This window comes from Nicotiana tabacum, chromosome 24 (assembly GCF_000715075.1).
Source record: "Nicotiana tabacum cultivar K326 chromosome 24, ASM71507v2, whole genome shotgun sequence".
In the NCBI taxonomy this organism is placed as follows: Eukaryota; Viridiplantae; Streptophyta; class Magnoliopsida; order Solanales; family Solanaceae; genus Nicotiana; species Nicotiana tabacum.
Genome location: NC_134103.1, coordinates 83374441 through 83395473, shown reverse-complemented (window position 1 = coordinate 83395473; position 21033 = coordinate 83374441). Strand labels below are relative to the sequence as shown.

The following is a 21033-nucleotide window of genomic DNA, read 5'->3' as shown; positions in this document are numbered from 1 at the left end:
TGAATTCATGCCAACAAAATAATCTCAAACCCTAGGGTCAAGGACCACCAAGTTTGCAGAACCAGCAGAGGCAGCAATACCAGCCACAACAATCAAATCAGTCTAGTATGGAAGACCTCATGAAGGCATTCATCAACAAATCAGATAAAAAATTTGAGACTCAGGATACAACCATCAGAGAGCAGGGCACGGCCATCCAGAATTTAGAAAGACAATTGGGACAGATTGCAAATTTGTTATCTAAGAGGGCTCCTGGGACTTTGCCCTCTGACACTGAAAAGAACCCAAAGTAAACAATCAAAGTTGTATCTATGAGAAATGGTAAAACATTGGCTGATCCAGTGGTAAAAGCTAGACCCAAGGTGGTGAAGAAGCAGGCAAAGACACCGGCAGAAAAAAAGGGTGAAGAGCAGCAAGGCCAGAGTAGTGGGGTACAAAAGGAGAGTGAAGAAAGTAGACATATGCCAGCTTTACTATTCCCTCAAAAGATGAAGCGGGAGAAACTTGACAAATGTTTTGGGCGATTCTTGGAGATGCTCAAGCAACTTTATGTGAACATTCCCTTCACAGAGGTACTCACTCAGATGCTGGCCTATGCAAAGTTCTTAAAGGAAATCTTGTCTAGCAACAAAAAATTAGAAGAAATAGCAGTGGTCAAGCTAAATGCCCATTGTAGTGCCATATAGCAAAATACAATTCCCCAAAAGTGTAGGGACCCAGGTAGCTCGTTGGGGAGTGAAAAATTTGACAAGGCCCTCTGTGATTCTAGTGCATCGATAAATCTAATGCCTCGGTCTGTTTTCAGGAAACTGGAAGATGAGCTCGGAATGATCAAATCAATACCAGTGTTCCTACAACTGGCTAACCAAACCACCATTCTACCTGAGGGAATCATTGAGGATATTCTAGTACGGGTGGAAAAGTTTGTGTTCCCCGTAGACTTTATTATGGTGGATATGGAGGTGAACAAGGAGGTGCCTCTAATTCTAGGGAGACGATTCTTATGGACAAGCAGAGCTATCCTTGATATCTATGAAGGGCATCTTATTCTCAAAATGGACAACGGAAACGTGGTATTCCAGATGGAGAGGATGATGAAATACCCCAGTGATGAGGCGTACGCCTACGTGTGTTTCAAGCTGGATATTATTGGAGAATTCGCTGAAAAATACAAGTTTGACAAGCTTACGGGGGATACTCTAGAGAGGTGTATTACTCAGTCGAGCACAGTGGAGGATGAAGATCCTGAAATAAAGAAAGAGGTTGTAGCTCTTGAAACTGAGGATCAAGTGGTTGATGAGAAGGAACTAAAAGAGGAGGCTTCTAAGCCTAATGTGGAATTGAAAGTCCTCCCCACTCACTTAAAATATGTTTTTTTTTGAAACTAACAATTTTTCTGTGATTATTTTTGCTGACTTGACAGGTATACAGGAGACAAAGCTGGTAAAGCTGCTGAAAAAACACAAGAAGGCTATTGGATGGAGTATAGCTGATATTCAAGGAATCAGTCTAATCATTTGCATGCACAAAATTTTATTGGAAGAAAACAGCAAGCCAGTGGTGCAGCCCCAACGCAAGCTGAACAAAAATTTGGAGGAGGTAGTGCACAAAGAGATCATCAAATTGCTAGATGCGGGAGTGATCTTTCCCATCTCTAATAGCGAGTTGATTAGTCTAGTACAAGTTGTACCTAAGAAGGGAGACATGACAATGGTAAAAAGTGAAGATAATAAATTAATCCCTACAAGAACAGTCACTGAGTGGAGAATGTGCATTGATTATAGAAGGCTCAATGATGCAACAAGGAAGGGCCACTTTCCACTCCCCAAGGAGAATGTGCATTGATTATAGAAGGCTGAATGATGCAACAAGGCTGAACCAGAGGTGCATGATGTCTATATTCTCTAATTTAAATGGAAAGTGTGCAGAAGTATTCATGGATGATTTCACCCTCTTTAGTGATGACTTTGAGGACTGCTTGAAGAATTTAGAGCTTGTGCTTGAGCGTTGCGAAGCCACGCACTTGGTTCTTAACTAGGAGAAGTGTCACTTCATGGTGAAAGAGGGAATTGTCTTGGGCCACAAAGTAACTGCACATGGAATTGAAGTTGACAGAGCCAAGGTGGATGTAATTGCTAGGCTCCCTCCACCAATGTCAGTGAAGAGCATAAGGAGTTTCTTGGGATATGCTGGGTTCAATAGGAGGTTCATCAAAAACTTATCCAGCATTACCAAACCGTTGACTGCATTGCTAGCGAAAGATGTCAAGTTTGTTTTCAACGTGGAGTGCTTAAGAGCATTCAAATTGATAAAGTAAAAGCTTGTAAGTGCTCCTATTATGGTGACACCTGATTGGAGTCTTCCATTTGAGATAATGTGTAATACAGTGATGTAGCTGTGGGGGCAATTCTGGGGCAAAGAAAAGAGAAAATGTTTAGGCCTATTTACTATGCCAGCAGGACGTTGAATGATGCTCAAGTAAACTATGCCACTACTGAGAAAGAGTTTTTTGCTGTGGTCTTTTCTTTTGACAAGTTTAGATCATACCTGGTGGGGAGCAAAGTGAATATACACACGGATCACTCATCCTTGAAATATCTGTTAAGTAAGAAGGATTCCAAACCGCGTCGCGGTGGGTGTTGTTGCTCTAAGAGTTTGACTTGGATATAAAAGATTGGAAGGGCACATAAAATCAAGTCGCCAATCATCTATCTCGACTTGAGAGACCTCCGGTTGAAACAGTTGACATGAGAGAAGAGTTCCCTAATGAGCAGATTTTCTCCATTGTTGTGATCTCTAAAAGACCGCCTTGGTATGCTGATGTAGCCAACTTTTTGGCCAGTAGATTGTTGTCGCGTGACCTCTCTCGTGATCAAAGAAGGAAGCTTCAAGGTGAGGTAAAAAGTTATTTTTGGAATGTCCCTTTCTTGTTTAAACTGTGTGCAGATGGTGTGATTCGAAAGTGTGTGTCTGAAGGAGAGATGGCAAGCATTCTTTCTCACTGCCATGATGGAGCAGCTGGAAGTCATTATGGTGGAAACCGCACTGCATCAAAGGTCATGGTATACGGTTTCTAGCCTACTTTGTACAAAGACACACGGGCGTATGTAGCTGCATGTGACAAGTGTCAAAGGGCAGGAAACATTAGCAAGAGGGATGAGATGCCACTAAACTCCATTTTAGTATGTGAAATTTTTGACGTTTGGGGCATTGACTTCATGGGTCCGTTCCCATCATCTTATTCATATGAGTATATCCTAGTAGCCGTTGACTACGTCTCTAAATGGGTCGAAGCAATCCCTACTAGGATCAATGATGCTTGGGTAGTGTGTGAGTTCCTACGGAAAAACATCTTTACCCGCTTTGGGACACCTCGAGTGATTATCAGTGACAATGGGTCACATTTTGTGAACAAACAGTTCACTGAATTATTATTATTATCTAAGTATGGGGTAACACACAAAACATGAACCCCATACCATGCCCAAACTAATGGGCACGTTGAAGTGGCTAACCGTGAACTTAAACAAATTCTTGAAAAGACGGTTAGTGCTTGTCGTAAGGATTGGTCTGCAAAGTTGGATGAAGCTCTATGGGCGTATAGAACTGCGTTCAAAACAACCATATGGACTTCACCATTCAAATTAGTATATGGAAAATCGTGTCATCTACCTGTTGGGATAGAACATAAAGCTTATTGGGCAGTTAAGATGCTTAATCTTGATCTTAGTATTGCAAGTAAACACAGGTTGGCGCAGATGAACGAATTGGAGGAGTTTAGACTGGACGCGTATGAAAATGCGCTAATCTTTAAAGAAAATACAAATAGGTGGCATGATCGTCTGATTAAGCCAAAAGAATTTTCATGAAGGGGATAGAGTCTTACTATACAATAGTAGACTTAGGCTGTTCCCCAGAAAATTCAAATCAATACGGACAAGTCCGTATGTGGTGAAATATGTCTCACCATATGAGGCAATTGAAATACAGGATGAAGAAGGGAATAAAAATTTTAAGGTGAATGGGCACATGTTGAAACAGTACCTTATTGGAGGATTTGACAAGCAATCCTCCAACATCGTGATCAAATGAGCCTAAATGACGGATTCAAGCTAACGACTATAACTCAGAACTACTTCTAACCCTTTTTATTTCTTTTGTAGACTAGGTAGATAATGGCAGTTTAGGAGTTTTGATAATTGTTTGAACAGATATGAGTATGGATAGAACACATAACAAGTACAAAATAGAGCCGGGGTGCGACCCGCAGGCTAAAAAGTAAAAAAAACAAATCGGGACTCTGACAAAAGTGGCCTACCACGCCGTATGCTGCACCGCATGGGATGCCGCGCTAGGCCAAACATACAAAATCTGTCAGAATCGACCCTCTGGAAAATTCCACTACCGCGCCACATAGGGTCGCATCCAGCGACGCGACAGTACAAATTGTTTTTAAAAAAATAATTAAAATTTTTTTAAATGTAAAAATCTAACACCCCAACCCCCTTCCGTATTTTCCCATTGTTTCATTTTATTGCTTACCAAGTATTCCCTCTCTCTCACCCCAAATCCCTTTCTTCTTCTTCTTCTTCAATTTACTACCACTCCAACTCCCCACCTTTATCACTCCAATTTCAAGGTAAGTTCTCCTTATCTTTCTTGTAGTATTTAATTGTAGAATTTAGTTAATTTGAGTTTAAGTTCTCTAACCCTAGATATTTTATTTTGTACTAATCTTTTAGCTATTTTTTCCCCCTCCGATTTTGGCTGAATTTCTTGCATAAAATTGTGGGGTTTTCATTGTTCTTATGATTATAGGTGATTCTTGGTGTGTTTGGATGGGTTGGAATTAATTTGTTTTGAAACTTGTTGGGGGTGCCCAAGTGGCCGAAAATTGGTGAAGTTTTTGTCTAAAATTGCGCACTTTGTGCTATTGGGAAGATGTGGTGATGTTGTGGTTGTGGTGAGTGGTGTTTTTGATGTGGTTGTATGATGATTCTAACCCACTTTGAATTGAAATAAGAAGGTGAAGGGTATGCTCACAATGTGTTTGTTGAAATGTCTTAGTGACATAAAATTATATAGTGTTGCTAATGTTGAAGGGAAGTGCGTTGTGGGATGTGATGCTAGAAGATAAGTGTGGGGTGAGATGTCATGTTCGTATGTTGTGAAACTTTAATTTTTAAGCAACGAGTGCTAATTGATTGACCACTCTATACTAATGTGTTGCTAGGTGCTAAATAGGGTGTCCGATTCATGCTAAGTACGTGTGTAGTTTTGTATTGTATCGTAAATTTTGTATTAGACTAATTTCTTATGCTTCTTTTCTCAATTACTAGTTTAGCTTCTTAAATTTGTCTTTTACACTAGTGTAGTCCGTGTTTATATTGTTGTAAGGTTATGTTGATGCTCGAGGGGAGGGGGGTTGTTGATTACTCATGGTGTGCTTTCAATGGGGTAGTCTGAGTCCCCGATATACATTGTACTTGTGTACATGCCAATAACATAAGTGTATGGTGGTTACCCCATTTGGTCCTATTTATGTTTTAAGTGTTATGGCTAATGTTGTTCGTCTTGTGCAGGTACAATGTCTCACCGTCCTAGCAAACATTCTAACACAGGTACCTCAGAGGTTGCCTCTAGTAGCCGTCGAAGAGGTAGGCAGGCACCTCCCTCTGCCCTGGTGGAGGAGGAAGAAAAGTACATTGATCCTGATGTGAATGTAGTACCAGGCTGCAAGTATGGCATTCGGGTTGTGCCAGCTCATGCTAGGATATGGTACCAGACCCTTGTTCCGTCCCGGTGAGTCGGTGAATGTGAACATGGTTAAGGAATTTTATACTAACTGGCAACCCGAGGCCAGTTTAGATGCAGTGTATGAAGTGGAGGTGCAAGGCAAGATGATTCCATTTTCTTCCCGGGTAATAAATCAGATCATAGGATTCACAGAGCATTCATATAAATTGTTTTTGAGGTTGCTGTGCCGACCCCCTATCCTGATATTAGATGCCAGCTGTGTGGCGCGGGGTTGATAAGTGGGGATTTTGACTGCTTATTAACATCTTTTAACTTTTATTTTAGTCTAAAAGCATTGAATTGTATTCCCGAAACTAATGAAATATGCAAAATTGCAGGAATCCTGGAAGTTGGACTCCCGAGATAAAATTCGACTAAAAAAGGAGTAATCTAAACACAAGGCAATAAAGAGCACAAAAACATGCAATGTGTGGTCCACAGAATTCCATCTGCAGCCGCAAACAAGGAAGAAAAACCCAGCAGACATTTGTGTAAATTGCGGACCGCACATGAATTGTGCGGCCGCAAGAGGTGGACTAGGATCCAAGATCAGAGAGTTTGCAAATCTTCAAGTCCCGGTCCTCTGAGAATTGCAAACCGCACAAGAATTGTGCGGCCGGAGAAGAAGTGCCTTGCGACCGCAGACATAATTGTGCGGACCGCAGAATGATGACTTGCGACCGAAGACATAATTGTACAGACCACAGAAGATTGCCTCACGACCGCAGTTCAAAAATGTGCGGACCACAGAAGATTGCCTCACGACTGCAGTTCAGAAATGTGCGGCCGCAAAACTCAAATTTCTGCCAAGATGAAGAAATCTACGGACTACACATGGAATTGTGCGTCCGCGAAACCTCCCGAGGGGCATTTTTGTCTGAGATTTTTAGACTTGTATAAATAGAAGAGTTTCATGAAATTAGGTTAAGTTTTGACATCAGCAATTACTGTAGCCATTTTTCTTTGCCTCTTTTGGAACTTTACTATATTTTGGTGTATTTTACAATAGATTTTATTATTTTAAGCTTACATTATGAGTTTAATTAGTATTTCTTCTTCTTTTTCTTCAAACACAAGCATAAGTAGGTAGATTTTTACTAGGGTTGTGACCCAGCCCTAGTATGTAAACCTTATGGGTATCTAGTTTAGTGCCTGTTTATGATTGCGTGTTTATTATTTAGCCTAGTTCATGATTTAATTTGTGGAATTAATGGTTGCAAACATTAGTTCATGCCTATTTGACTTAGTCTCTACTTGAGAAAGAGAGACTTAGTCTAGGAAAACTTGGCTAACAAGGAATTGGGTCAATCAAGACATTGATTAACTTAATTAAAGGGTTTAACCTAGAGATAGTAATAACCCGACTTGAGCTTTTATCAACTGTTTTGTGTGATACCCATTTGGTCTTGAGACAACCAAATTGGGAAAAACCACTCTCTGACCGAGAGATATTGAGTGGGTAATTGTGAGTTGATAGCCATAATACACCCCGATCAACAAAATAAGCATTAGGATCTTTATCCCATTAGACAAACACCTAGGTAATGGTTACAACCCTAGGACTTTTACCAATTTGTAAAACCTCAAAAACAACTATTCCTAGTCTTCTTTCTTTATTCTGCAATCTTTAGTGTAAAATTAGAAATAGAAACAAAACCTTTTTTATGGAAGTGCAAATCAAGATAATTCAATCATGCACATTAGAATATATATCCCTAACTCCCATCTTAGCTCACTGTGATTCGACCGCGACTCTTAGTTGGGTTTTATTATTGCAAACGACCATTTTATACTTCGTTTGAGGTGTGCAATTGGACGCGATCAATTTTTGACGCTGTTGCCGGGGACCGCAAATTCACATCTACGACCGCAAGTGAAAATTGTGCGGTTTGCAAGGCCCTTTCTACTGCCACAATGGAAAATGTGTGGACCGCAGATCCCTACCCTACAAGCATGTTTCAACTGTGTTCATCACTTATGACTTCTGGTGTGTCTTTACATATCTTGTATGTGTGAACTTGAATTGCAACTAACAATCGCCTTTGCTTGGTACAGAAAATGGTTCAATCTAGAGGCAGAGACGACACTTCGAAAGGAAGGGGTGACCCTTCTAGGGGACGAGGGAAGAGACCCTTACCTAGTGCCCAACATCATGAAATCAGGAAGAAAACAACATCGAGGAGAGAAAGAGATGCAGACCTTTCCGAGATCAGTTCTTGTGTCCCATCTAGGTACGTATCAGAGGGCAACTCAGCCTCTGTTCAGGAACAACCAGCAGTACAGTCCAGGAAGTCAGGGAGGTTTCAACTGAGGGACAAGCCGTCATCATCACATAGCACTTCCAAGGGCTTGGAAAGTGCTAGTCAGGCTTCTGAGCCTTCCACTATACCTGTCCCTGAGGCACTAGAGACATCAGTACAGGACATCCCCGATAATGGCAGAGGGGGAGATGATACAGTTATTGGCCTTGAAAGGTCGAAGATGAAAGAGATATGGGAGGACCGGTTTGTCAGCCTGGCCGCCTTCTCCAGCTTCCGTGAATGGTGGCCAGTGAGGTCGCTCACTCTTGAGCGATAATTTCAATTGAAAGATTTGGAGAGGTATAACCCTGCAGTATTGAGACAGTTTAGAGAATGCAAAGTGTGTATATGGTTTACCCAAAGTGTGGTGGATGCTAAGGAGTACCTTGTCCGGGAATTCTACACCAATGTGGCACATATCAAGAAAGGGACAAAGGTGACGAAAGTAAGAAACCTCAAATTTTGATTTGATCAGCACACATTGAATAAATACTTGGGATTTGATGATGTTGAGCCCACAGAGTACTTAGAGAAGTGTTCACTTGGGGATGCAGCTCATCCTTGGCTAGGAGAGAATCTAGCAGCTCCTGGGCCACCACCACCATGGATCACAACTCGGGTTTCTATTCATAGGAGCACTCTGTGCTTTGAGGTAAAGGGGTGGCAAACCTTTGTATGCAGCAGACTAGACCCGTGCCGGAATGAGACCTATCTTCCGATCCCTCGGGCAGTTCTAGTTGCTTCCATCATGTCCGGGTAGCCCATCAATGTGGGTGCTATGATGTCGGACAACATCTTTGTGATCGCTCGGCAAGCTGACACGTCCTACCCGTATCCCAACACTATTACAAAGTATCTCACAGATGTGAGGGTAGAGCAGAGGGACTTTGATACAAAGGTGCGGGCGAAGAATCCTTTCTCATGGTACTCATTGATGGATGTACACAACCCTAAGAGAAAGGGTCAGCCGTCTACCACCATAGGCTAGTCTGATGATCCATCGGTGGTAGTTGCAGAGGCAGTTGATATTCCATTCACTTCGGCCGATCCTTCATCTAGTGCCGCAGCTATGCCTCCACCACCATTTTTAGTTCCTACTGCAGTTCCTACTATAGGTTTCACCTCGGCTTTGAAGCCGGTGCCCATGCCTACTGCTCCACTTTCTGTGCTGCGAGTCTTCCAGACATTAGCGAGCCTCAACAACTAGATGCAGACAGCCACTGCAAAGTTGTCTGACTTATCCAGTACTGTTGCAATACAGTCTTCTATTCAGGCACCTCAGGTTCCCCCGATTGTGGAAGAAACGTTGAAGAAGCTCCTAGAGAACCAAAACACCATCATGGCTACCCTGGTAAAGCACTGGTTAGTGATCGAAGAGCTGGGCAAAGAAGTCAAGAAAATGAGAAAGTCCCAGGCCTCCAAGAAGTCAGTGGACAAGCTCCGGAGATAGGTTACCAAGCTTGCTGTAGCTGGAGATATCCCCCTCGACATACTGATTAACCCACACCCTTCATGCCCAGATGCTGCAGCACCATCAGCACCGATAGCACTAGCTGGCGAGTCTGAGGAGCCAGACTCCACTGCCGACACTGCCAAAGCAGTGCGTCTATACCTGTTAATTGGGCCGGGCTGACCCGTTTACAGCCCGATTCAGCCCGGTACTGTAGTGTGTGGGGGGGGGGGGGAGGGGGAGGGGCTGGGACGGGTTGGGCGGAGAGTGGATTTCCAATGAATAGTTTTTTGATACCGGTGAAACAAAACCCGCTAAGCCCGTTAACCCGTTAACGGGCTACAACCCGGTTCAGCCCATTAACGGGCTACAACCCGTTTTTAACGTTTTTGTTTTTTAATTTTTTTTTAAATGGACCAATTGAAACTCCTGATATTGACACTTGTATTTCTGATCAACACCAACATTTAGAAACATTATATAATTATTATGCTAATATTGTTGATGCTTCTTCTGCTGTAGATGCAAATATTCCTTCAAGTTCAGTTTCAACATCTGGGACTAGTGCTTTGGATGATAATGATGGTGTTGAAGATTATTTGATTTGGTCTACATTAGGGGAGCATCAACAAACCAGTAGCAGGAATATTAATGAACTTCAATTCTACTTGCAAAAGCTAGAAGAGCCCCGCACAAAGGAATTTCTACCACTGGGTTGGTGGAGGAGCAACTCAAATAAATTTCCTGTTCTTTCGGCCATGGCTCGAGACGTGCTAAATGTGCCGATTTCAATAGTCGCATCAGAGAGCGCATTTAGCCAAGTAAGGAACCAACTAGGAGATACCCGTCATTCATTGGGTAGCAACGCTTTGGAAATTCTAGTGTGCTTCAGAGATTTGATAAGATCATAACGGCGAAATCAAGGGCATGACGAGGTAGATGAAGCGGAGGACCAAGAAATTGGAGATATAATGGTTTATGGTGCTGATTCAACCAATGCCGGAAACCAAGAACCTCATGTTGACATGGGTGAACTTACAAAAATGATGCAAAGCATGTGATATACTATTTTTATTTTATTTTTTATAATTGTTGCAAACTTTTAATTTGCAAGTTCAAAAATAACAAAATCAAAAAAGAACTTGCAACTTAATTTGAAGTATTATATATTATTCAATAAAAATATCAAATGAAAATCTTCGGAGCTTGATCCTTACATATTGCCTATTGGCCTTATTAAATAATTTTTTGTAGCCACTTACTTTCAAATTTCAATTTTAAAATTATAAAATTCAAAATTCAAATTTAAAACTTTAAACTTCAAAGTTTAATTCTAAGCCTTAAAAGTTTTCAAACACTTAAGTATCAATAACATTGAGTAAGAAAAATAAAATTTACTTTAAAAAAAAATAAAATTCCACGGCCCGCTAACAGCCCACTAAGCCCGAACCTGGACAGACAAAAAATCCCCCAAAAAAGTACAGCCCGCTAACAACCCACAACGTTAAATAGACGGGCCATTTTTTTTTGTGTCCAGCCCGTCCCAGCCCGCCCGTTAAACACCCATAAGTGCGTCAGATGTTCACCAACCCAGTCACTCCCAGAGTTGAGGATGATGAGATCCAGTTGGAAGAGGCTGAGAGTGGTGACACTACTGAGGACATAGAGATGTCCAAGGAGCATAGAGAGTCTTCTTCACTCTCCCTTCCTTTACTCTTATTTTGTTAAGCATTGGGGACAATACTTCTTCTTCTTCTTCTTCTTCTTCTTCTTCTTCTTCTTCTTCTTCTTCTTCTTCTTCTTCTTCTTCTTCTTCTTCTTCTTCTTCTTCTTCTTCTTCTTCTTATTCTTCTTCTTCTTCTTCTTCTTCTTCTTCTTCTTCTTCTTCTTCTTCTTCTTCTTCTTCTTCTTCTTCTTCTTCTTCTTCTTCTTATTATTATTATTATTATTATTATTATTATTATTATTATTATTATTATTATTATTATTATTATTATTATTATTATTATTATTATTATTATTATTATTATTATTATTATTATTATTATTATTATTATTATTATTATTATTATTATTATTATTATTATTATTATTATTATTATTATTATTATTATTATTATTATTATTATTGTTTTATTAATGCCACAATTCATTCCAAAGGTAGTTATTGTGTGAACCGGATGATTCGTCCCAAGGATGGATGACGTGACAACTTTCTTAAGGGAATGAGTCCGTTTTGGTGTTTAGGTAATAATAGTAGTTGTAATGAATAAAAAGACCTAATTAAGTCATGCTCGAAGAGTCAAACATGCTTCATTTGGTACCAACACACTTAACTACGTACTTATGATTAAAAATAAGGTTTTTGAAAGAAATAGCTCTATTTAGTGACTTTGTGACTCTTGTATTGATTTAGGCAACCATCGAGTGGTTTAATCGAACCATAGTGATTTTCAATCTTGAATGTGGTCGTTATGGGCCCTCGACTCTATCGTCTTTAACAATCCAGTTGTATGAGAGCTGAGTTGCTTTGTTGTTAGTCCAATTACCCGTGCGGAATATCTAGAACTTGCCCCGAATGTGTTTCAAGCCGAAATCCTAAGTTTTGCTTGGCTTGAGAAGTGATTGTAGGCTTTTCTTGGCCCGTTTGAGTTTTCTATTGCCTACCAATGATGTCATCCCTAGTCAACCTCTTCGAGCCTTTAGCCTTTCTCATTTGAATACCATGTTACAAGCCTTTACCCGTTCTATTGAGACCCTCTCTTAGCATCCGAGCTTTCCTTATCACTCATGTGAAACAAATGGCTAAAAACGTAAGTTTGAGGGAGAGACGAGGAAATTAAAAAAAGGTATCAAGGCACAAAAAGAGAAAAATAAATGATGAGAATAAAAGGAAAAAGAAAAAAAAAGAAAAAAAAGAAAAATGCAACAAAATGAATAAGTAGAAGAGTTGAATGGATTAAAAGAAAGTCAATAAACCCAAACATGGAGAAATATGAATGTAATGATCAAGAAAGAGTGATGTTAAGTCTCTCTAGTCTCCCAAGGAAAAGAAAGTGCCTCAAAAAATTGGCAAAATGTGAGTCAAAAAATGAATGATGGAGTGCTTAAGGAAGGTGTAACCACTAAATCATATTGTATCCAACCCTAATCCAAAAGCCTTCATTACATCCTGAAAGAAGTCCTATTTGATCTCGAGCCGAGTGAGCTTACATTAGTGGCGATCTACGTGAGGGGCAAGCCTATGGTACATAAAGCCGTACTTGTGAAATTCTCTTGAGAGAGATGAGTGAACCTTTCATAAATCTTTGGATTGAGTGCTAAAATTCTTAAGTGAGCTAGGCAAACGGAGAGTAGAGGAGGAGTTTGGCATCCACAATGACCTACATGAGAGAGCGAGCATCCTTGATGAGTAAAGTCAACTCTTGATGCTCAAATGCCACTTTAGAACTATATGTGCATAAATATTTAACTTATCACCTTGTTGATAATACATAAGTAGTGTGGGTAAATGTTGGTCCCAACTGATGTGTGGATGGCTCACCTTCGACTCGTTGAAATGATCCTTAACTTGTGGAGATGGTAACTAATTTATTTGCTTGAGGAAAAACAAACATTTATGTTTGAGGGAGTTGATAAGTGAGGATTTTGACTGCTTATTAACGCCTTTTAGCTTTTGTTTTAGTCTAAAAATATTGAATTATGTTCCCGAAACTAATGAAATGTGCAAAATTGCAGGAATACTGGAAGCGGGACTCTCGAGATGAAATCTGACTCAAAAAAGAGTAATCTAAACACAAGACAATAAAGGGCACAAAAGTATGCAATGTGCGGTCCGCAGAATTCAATTTGCGGCCGCAAACAAGGAAGAAAAACCCAACAGACATTTGTGCAAATTGCGAACCGCACATGAATTGTGCGGCCGCAAGAGCTGGGCAAGGATCCAAGATCAGAGAGTGTGCAAATTTCTAAGTCCCGGTCCTCTGAGAATTGCGGACCGCACAAAAATTATGCGGCCGTAGAAGAAGTGTCTTGCGACCACATACATAATTGTGCGGACCGCAGAAGATTGCCTCGCGGTAGAATTGTGCGGCCGCAGAACCTCCCGAGGGGAGGGGCATTTTTGTCCTAGATTTTTAGACTTGTATAAATAGAAGAGTTTCACGAAATTAGGTTAAGTTTTGACATAAGCAATTACTGTAGCCATATTTCTTTGCCTCTTTTGGATATTTACTGTATTTTAGTGTATTTTACAATAGATTTTATTATTTTAAGCTTACATTATGAGTTTAATTAGTCTTTCTTCTTCTTTTTCTTCAAACTCAAGTATGAGTAGCTAGATTTTTACTAGGGTTGTGACCCAGCCCTAGTGTGTAAACCTTATGGGTATCTAGTTTAGTGCTTGTTTATGATTGAATGTTTATTATTTAGCCTAGTCCATGCTTTAATTTGTGGAATTAATGGTTGCAAACATTAGTTCATGCCTATTTGACTTAGTATTTACTTGAGAAAGAGACTTAGTCTAGGAAAATTTGGCTAACAAAAAATTGGGTCAATCGAGAGATTGATTAACCCAATTATAGGGCTTAACCTAGAGATAGTAATAACCCCACTTGAGCTTTTATCAACTGTTTTGTGTGATACCCATTTGGTCTTGAGACAACCAAATTGGGAAAAACCACTCTCTGACCGAGAGATATTGAGTAGGTAATTGCGAGTTGATAGCCATAATACACCCCGATCAACAAAACAAGCATTAGGATCTTTATCCCATTAGGCAAACACCTAGGTAATGGTCACAACCCTAGGCCTTTTACCAATTTGTAAAACCTCAAAAATAACTATTCCAGAGAATTTTTTAGCTTTAGTGTCAAATTAGAAATAGAAACAAAACCTTTTTTGTGGAAGTGCACATAAAGATAATTCAATCACGCGTATTAGAATATATACCCCTAACTCCCATCTTAGCTCACTGTGATTCGACCCCGACTCTTAGTTGGGTTTTATTATTGCAAACGACCGTTTCATACTTCGTTTGAGGTGTGCAATTGGACGCGATCAGGGGTCTCTTGCTACATGAACACGAGATGCTAGTGAGTTTCACAAGGACATGAAGAAGTATCATTTCCAGCGTCCCGCCAGAGTCGTTCTCCGTTTGATTAATGGAAAGTTCATGCCTACCCAGAACGACACTGATGTCTCCCGGTTGAAGGTGTGTCTCATTTATACTATTTTGACTCGGATGAAGTTTGATCTGGGTAAGATTATGCTTGAGCACAAGTCTCGAGTACAACCACTTGGGTCCCGCCGCCTATATTTCCCGAGTATGATCACGCGGATTTTGAGGACCCACTATGTGGAGGAGGAGTTCCATTATGATTGACAGATTTCGAGTTTGCGACCTCTTAAGCCTTTTGATGTCACAACTGTGAAATACCCTCCTGTTGTTGTTGTTCCTGTAGATGAGAGATTTGTTCGTGTTGAGGAGACACGATATGCGCCTTCATGCTGCTCGGGGGGAGGTTGACTTGGAAGAGTTGCAGGAGGACCATCCACTCTCCGCGGTCACGCAACAGTGGTTGGGCTTAGCTATTGGAGTACAAATTCCACAAGATGAGGATGCCAACTCTGTTCCCTCTGATGATGAAGAGTACCTACGCACTTTTGAGGGTATTGATGAGGAGTAGGCCATGGGCCTCAGTGAGTTACCTTTTCACTCTTGTTTTATTGTTTTGCATTGGGGACAATGCAATTATTTTAAGTGTGTGGTGCTCCTATTTGATTGTATTTGTACTTGTTTTCTATTTGCCAGTTGGTTTTGTTTGATTTGTTTCTTGCTTTCTTAGAAAATATGATCTGTAATTATAACTCTGAATTCTATTGGCATGTAATAGTTAATAATTAACTGTTTAGTTTTGACTCTTCCCGACGATGGATTTCGTCGACTGGCTTCTTGAGGGATTTGAAGTCAAACGGGAAAAAAAATTTGAAAATCCAAAAATATGTCCTTTGTTTTATTTTATTCTATTTTATTTTACTTTCTTATGTAGTATAGTTATTCTTCTTTGGTTTTTCTTTGTGCTGCGGTTGTTTCCAAGGGTTTTACTTGAACCAGGTATAGTTAGTTTTTGTTTTATAGGAGTAAAAAATCTTGAGTCATAATGCTAATTTGAAGCAATATTCCTTGACTGCATATGCCTTGAGAGTGACGAGTACCTTAGTCGTAACGCCTAGGCTCAATTCTTGACTCTTAAATAAGTGCCTTAAATTGCTTGATCGTAACTCTGCTTAACTGCTTTGACTAGAGAGTCGGGAAAGATCCGATCCTTAGTGAGTTATGTGCCAATGTGTGAGTGAGGTTTTCGTTGATATTATGTGCATGTCAGTTGATGTCTAGAACTTGTCCTATGTATTTGCAAAGTGAAATAGCAGTCTTGTTCAGTCTAGAAAGTAATATAGGTATTTTTTTGTTGAGACAGATATATGTTTTCGCCCACCTAATTAATGTTTATCTTAGTGAGCCCCTTTGAGCATGTAATCCTATTTCTTTGGTAACCACAATGCAAGCCTGACCCCTTTGTTTGAATTGACTATCTGTTTGAATTGTCGACCTCTCTTGGGCACTTGAGTTTGTTATGAGCGTGTAAAAGCTATGTGGAGATATGATTGGGTTTTTGAGTGGAACTATAGAAAAGGGAAAGGTGCACTGTTGAAAAAAATATATTATGAGAACCACTTGTAGGGAATTGGAAAAAAGAAGAAGAGAATATAAGAATATAGAAAAAGAAAAAAATATTGGTGTTTGTATATATTATAAAAAATGATTCCTTGCGAGCGGTAATTCTCATCGTGTTTGTGCTTAAAGAAATTGGGATCTTGATGCTATTAGGTGTGAAGGTTGGGGTTTGGTTCCACACAAGTGTGGGGTAAAATTATTAATGTATATGTATTAAAGTACATAGGGAGGTGTAGTCACTATATCCAAATATATCCTACCCGACCCGCAGCCTACATTACAACCAATTAAAGTCCTACTTGATCCTTGACTGAATGAGCTAAATTAGTAGAGTATTATACTACGGGCAAGCATATGGTACGTCTTCTGTTGCGCATGAACTTCATTTCTGAGAATGAGTGAATTCTTTCTATCTTGAGTCGTAACTAATCTTTAACTTTATTGTATATGGAACTACTCTCTATTGTTTGTGTGAGGGCACATGATTTGTGAAGGTAAGGTAAAGTCTTTGACCTTTATGTTAGAGTAAGTGAACAAGTTGTGAAAAATACGTGGTACTTTTGAGTCGAGTCTTGAGGTCAGGATGTTATGATAGGGTGCTTAATTGATTTAAACATTCTTGGCATGATGTGTTAGGGATGTTGTTTAATGAAAAGGTCGTCCCTAGGTGAAGTGCAGTTTGATTGCTCGAGGACGAGCAATATTCTAAGTGTGGGGTATTGATGTTTGGCTAGAAACCTGTGTTTTATCCGTAGTATCGCACTCTAATTATTGTATTTTACGTGTGTTTGAGCTTAAATGATAGTGAATTATATTTATTATGTGTTTTATGCCTTGTAGGAAATGATTCTGAGTTATTTAGGTAATTTGGAGTGAAATCGAATAAGTTGGAGCTTTGAAATCTGAGTAGAAGTCCAAGAAATTAGGCCGGGATCATGTTCGGGGGTCGAGGACCAAGTCCGGATATCAAAAAGTGAACACATGAATTTACTCGGAGAAAAAGCCACTACCGCGCCGCATGGGGTGCCGCGAGGCGCGGTGCGGTAGTGCAAATTTGGTCTGACAAGAAAAATGTGAATCTCTGGATTTCCTCACTAGCGCGCCTCATGGCGTGGCGCGACTGTGCATTTTTTTAGAGTGATCTCTAAATTCGGCTAGGAAAGGGTAGTTTCGTCCGGGCTTATTTCTACACGGTATAAATACACCAAAAATACGATTTTAAAGGGGCTTTTGACCTACGAAAGATTGGAGAACCAACCAAGGCAAGAAGACTCAAGAATTCATCACTAATACAACTCGCAATCGGTGCAATACGGGAGTTTGTATCGAAATCAGTAGCTTCGATGTTTTCTTTGTTCTTAAACTTATTTGAGATGTATTACTCGAGTAATTTTTATTAGGGTGTTGACAGATACAATGTTTTGATAATTTGATTAGGGATTCGATTCTTGATAATTGTTAGAATAAATTGATGGAGCTTTAATTGGTAATGTGAGTTGTTTGCTGTTTTGCTTAATCGAAAGAAGAGTTTGATATTGAATTTTGTCACAGCTTATGCTCTAGTTTAAATTCATGATTCAAATATGTAATCGAAAGAGCCTCTTAATCGAACTAGAAAATAGAGAAATTTTCGTGAGAAGTTACCCTTTAGATCATAACCATCATTTGATTGTTGCAATTGTTCACCCTGCTTCAATTGGATTAATTACTGAATTAACGTTTAATCGAAAGAGGAATATTAACTTCAAGTGCAATATGATTATCGGGTGAATTCGAGAGGATCAACCGTATTATAGAGTGAATTTACTCAAGAATGGGATTCCGAGTCGGTTATCTTGCACCTATCTAGTCAAATACCTTTATTTCTCTATTGATATTTCTTCGTTGCCCGTCTGCTGTCTTTTGTGATCAACTGTTACTTGCTTAATTTTAAGTAGTTAATCTTAGTAATAGTCATCAAATCAAGTGTTAATTTTCCTGGATAGTAATCAACTGGAGATTATTCGAACACTGTTTAAATTTAATCCATGTGGAGATGATAATAAATCTATACTATTTTTGACTAGCGAGCAATAATTTAAGTGTGTGTTTTGCGCTCGTCAATAGTATTAAAGTAATGATTAAGAATTTACTGTAATAAAAAAATTATTACATAGAGATCGACAATATGAATCCTCATTAATCATTTTATTAAGTTTAAATTTGTACCAATATAATAATTGAGAAATTAGGTTCTCTCGGTTTTCTATATTTTTTACCGGCGTATAAGTCTCTAAGAAGACTGAGAGACTCATATTGAACATTTGGCCTAATATAAACATACTAACATGGCACAACTTACCGCCACATATGGATCTTTTTCTTACAAAGTTTATCATAAGAATACATAGAATTGGAATGGCTAAATGAATTAGAATTTTTAAAATTGTAAGATTTACTTAAATTAATAATATTATCGTTAGAATTGTAGTAAACATATATAGTTGAACCTTTCAAAATGAAATAGTGTCGTATAAATTGTGAAACTCTTTCTTTCTTATAACAAAGAGAGTTAGCTGAAGTATTAATTCATGACTTTGGCCAGTAAAATCTTGAAAATTCCTACAGATAATATTTTCTTGTTATTAATTATTAATCTCAATAAACAACGGTTGGAACTTGGAAAGGTTTAAAGTAATCTGATAATAAAAAGATGTTCTAATTTAAAGATAATTAGAAACGAGAAATAATTTAAGTGAAGATGCAAAAAGTAATCAGCAAGCACTAATTTTCTGTATACTTATACAAAAGAAAGATTCATACAGGAGAAAATTTAGCTTTTGATTGAGAATGTGCTTTTCTTCTCAGGATTAATTGTAGCATATGGTAAAAGTGCAATCTTATTAGGACTAACACCTTCACTAGGGAGCTTAATGATACTTGTTTAAGATTTACTATTAGCTTAATAAACAAAAATAAAGACAAGAAGAATGTGGTGATGCATGATTTGTTTGATTAAACAATTAATTATGGAAACAGATGCGAAATAAGTGTAATTTTGGTTGTCCACTGGGATGTCAGTAATTAAAAAGCGCATCTACTTTCTCTTTAGAAATTAAAGACTTGATTAGAAACAATAATCACCTGTAAAATATTTGTTTAATTAGGATACCACAGCCTCAGATATTACCTCACTATATAATAAATTAAGGCTTTGAGTCAGGTGTTTCTTGCTCCGAGACTACCTCGTAGTTTCTTGTTTCAGACACCATTTGAGGAAAGACGCCCTACCTAGTACCTAGGCCACTTTTGTCATATGATCCACCTTATAAGAAAATTACCACTACAAATATAAACTCATTGTAATCTCATAAGTGGGTCCGGAGATAAAAATGTGTACGCAATCTTATCCCCACCTTACAAATATAAAGATATTATTTCTAATAGACCATCGGCTCAAGAATTAAAAAATTAAGACACCAAAATATAGAATATAGAAGTTTGATAACAGGGAAAATAGTTTTACTTGTACACTTGTTCTCCTTGATTGAATATGATAATAGGTGCTATTTCTCCTCACTACATATTATTAGGAATTCTGGGTCTAATTGCAAGGATTTGAAATTTTAATGATTTATTATTTGTCTATACAATATTTAAAGTCCAAAAATTTGGTTTAAAACTCTGTAGAGCGTAGATATTGTGGCAGTATTTTCAAAAATTAAATAGCCAAGTGTCCTTTTATTTTACAAATGTCATATCTATTTCAAAGCTTAAATGACAAATGTCTTAGCCATTCTAGAAGCCTATGATAAATAGCAAAAGAAGTATGAAAAGTGGCAATTGCATGGAAAATTCAAGACAAGTTGTCATGCTTCAAACCTCTCTTAAAGCCTATAAATAGGCATTCAACTTAGGCAAAAATGATCAACAAATTTCCTTGCTTTTTCATTATGCAATAGCTTATCTTTCCTTCTCAAAATTAGTAGTCTATCTTATTTTGTTCCCTTTTTTTAAATAGTTAGATTTATTATTTAATTCTGGTGATTCCTGTATCCTATAAATAAATAGAGATGTGCTTGTTTAATCCTAGGGAAACATTTCTGTCACGACCCAAAATCCAACTAGTCGTGATGACACCTAACCCAACCCGCTAGGTAAGCCAATTATCCACTATCCAATTCCAATGTAATTTAACAAGACAATTAAGTAAAAGAAAATATCTAAATCTTATACATTCCCCAAGGACTGGTAGTACAAATCATGAGCTTCTAAGAATAGAGTATACAAAGCTGGTATGAAGTAAATATATCATATGTTCGAAAAGTACATAAATAAAGTTTTATAAATCTAAGGCTACCAAGAACAAGAGGCAGCTACAACCGGAACGCAGGTACATCTTCAGATCCAGCTCCCAACGAACACAGTAACATCAACAACCAACATCTGCACGAAAGGTACAGAAGTGTAGTATGAATACAACCAACCCCATGTACTCAATAAGTAACAAACCTAACCTTAGGTTGAAAGTAGTGACGAGCTTGTACCAAGGTCAGAGTCCAACTCCAATAACCAACAACAGTTCATAACAACATAAAGCAAGTAATAAAAGATGTAACTCAGAGATAAAATGCTTATCTTAATCATGATTTCTGAAAAGAGTTCTGCCTCTCAAGTGTATCAGTGAAAACTCAAGTCTTTTAACGAAATTTCCAAAAATATGAGTAAGTTTGAATACAGTAATATTTCACAAAAATCCTTTCAAAAATAAA

At 38.6% G+C, this 21033-nt stretch overlaps 1 protein-coding gene across 1 annotated transcript; it reads left to right on the top strand.

Annotated features, from left to right (window-relative positions):
- Nucleotides 1-2053: 2053 nt before the first annotated feature.
- LOC142178270 (uncharacterized) lies at nt 2054-5806 on the top strand. Its single transcript, XM_075247600.1, has 6 exons — nt 2054-2268; nt 2388-2632; nt 2743-2892; nt 2947-3062; nt 3543-3738; nt 5583-5806. The coding sequence occupies exons 1-6, from the start codon at nt 2054-2056 to the stop codon at nt 5804-5806; spliced, it is 1146 nt and encodes a 381-aa protein (XP_075103701.1).
- Nucleotides 5807-21033: the final 15227 nt, after the last annotated feature.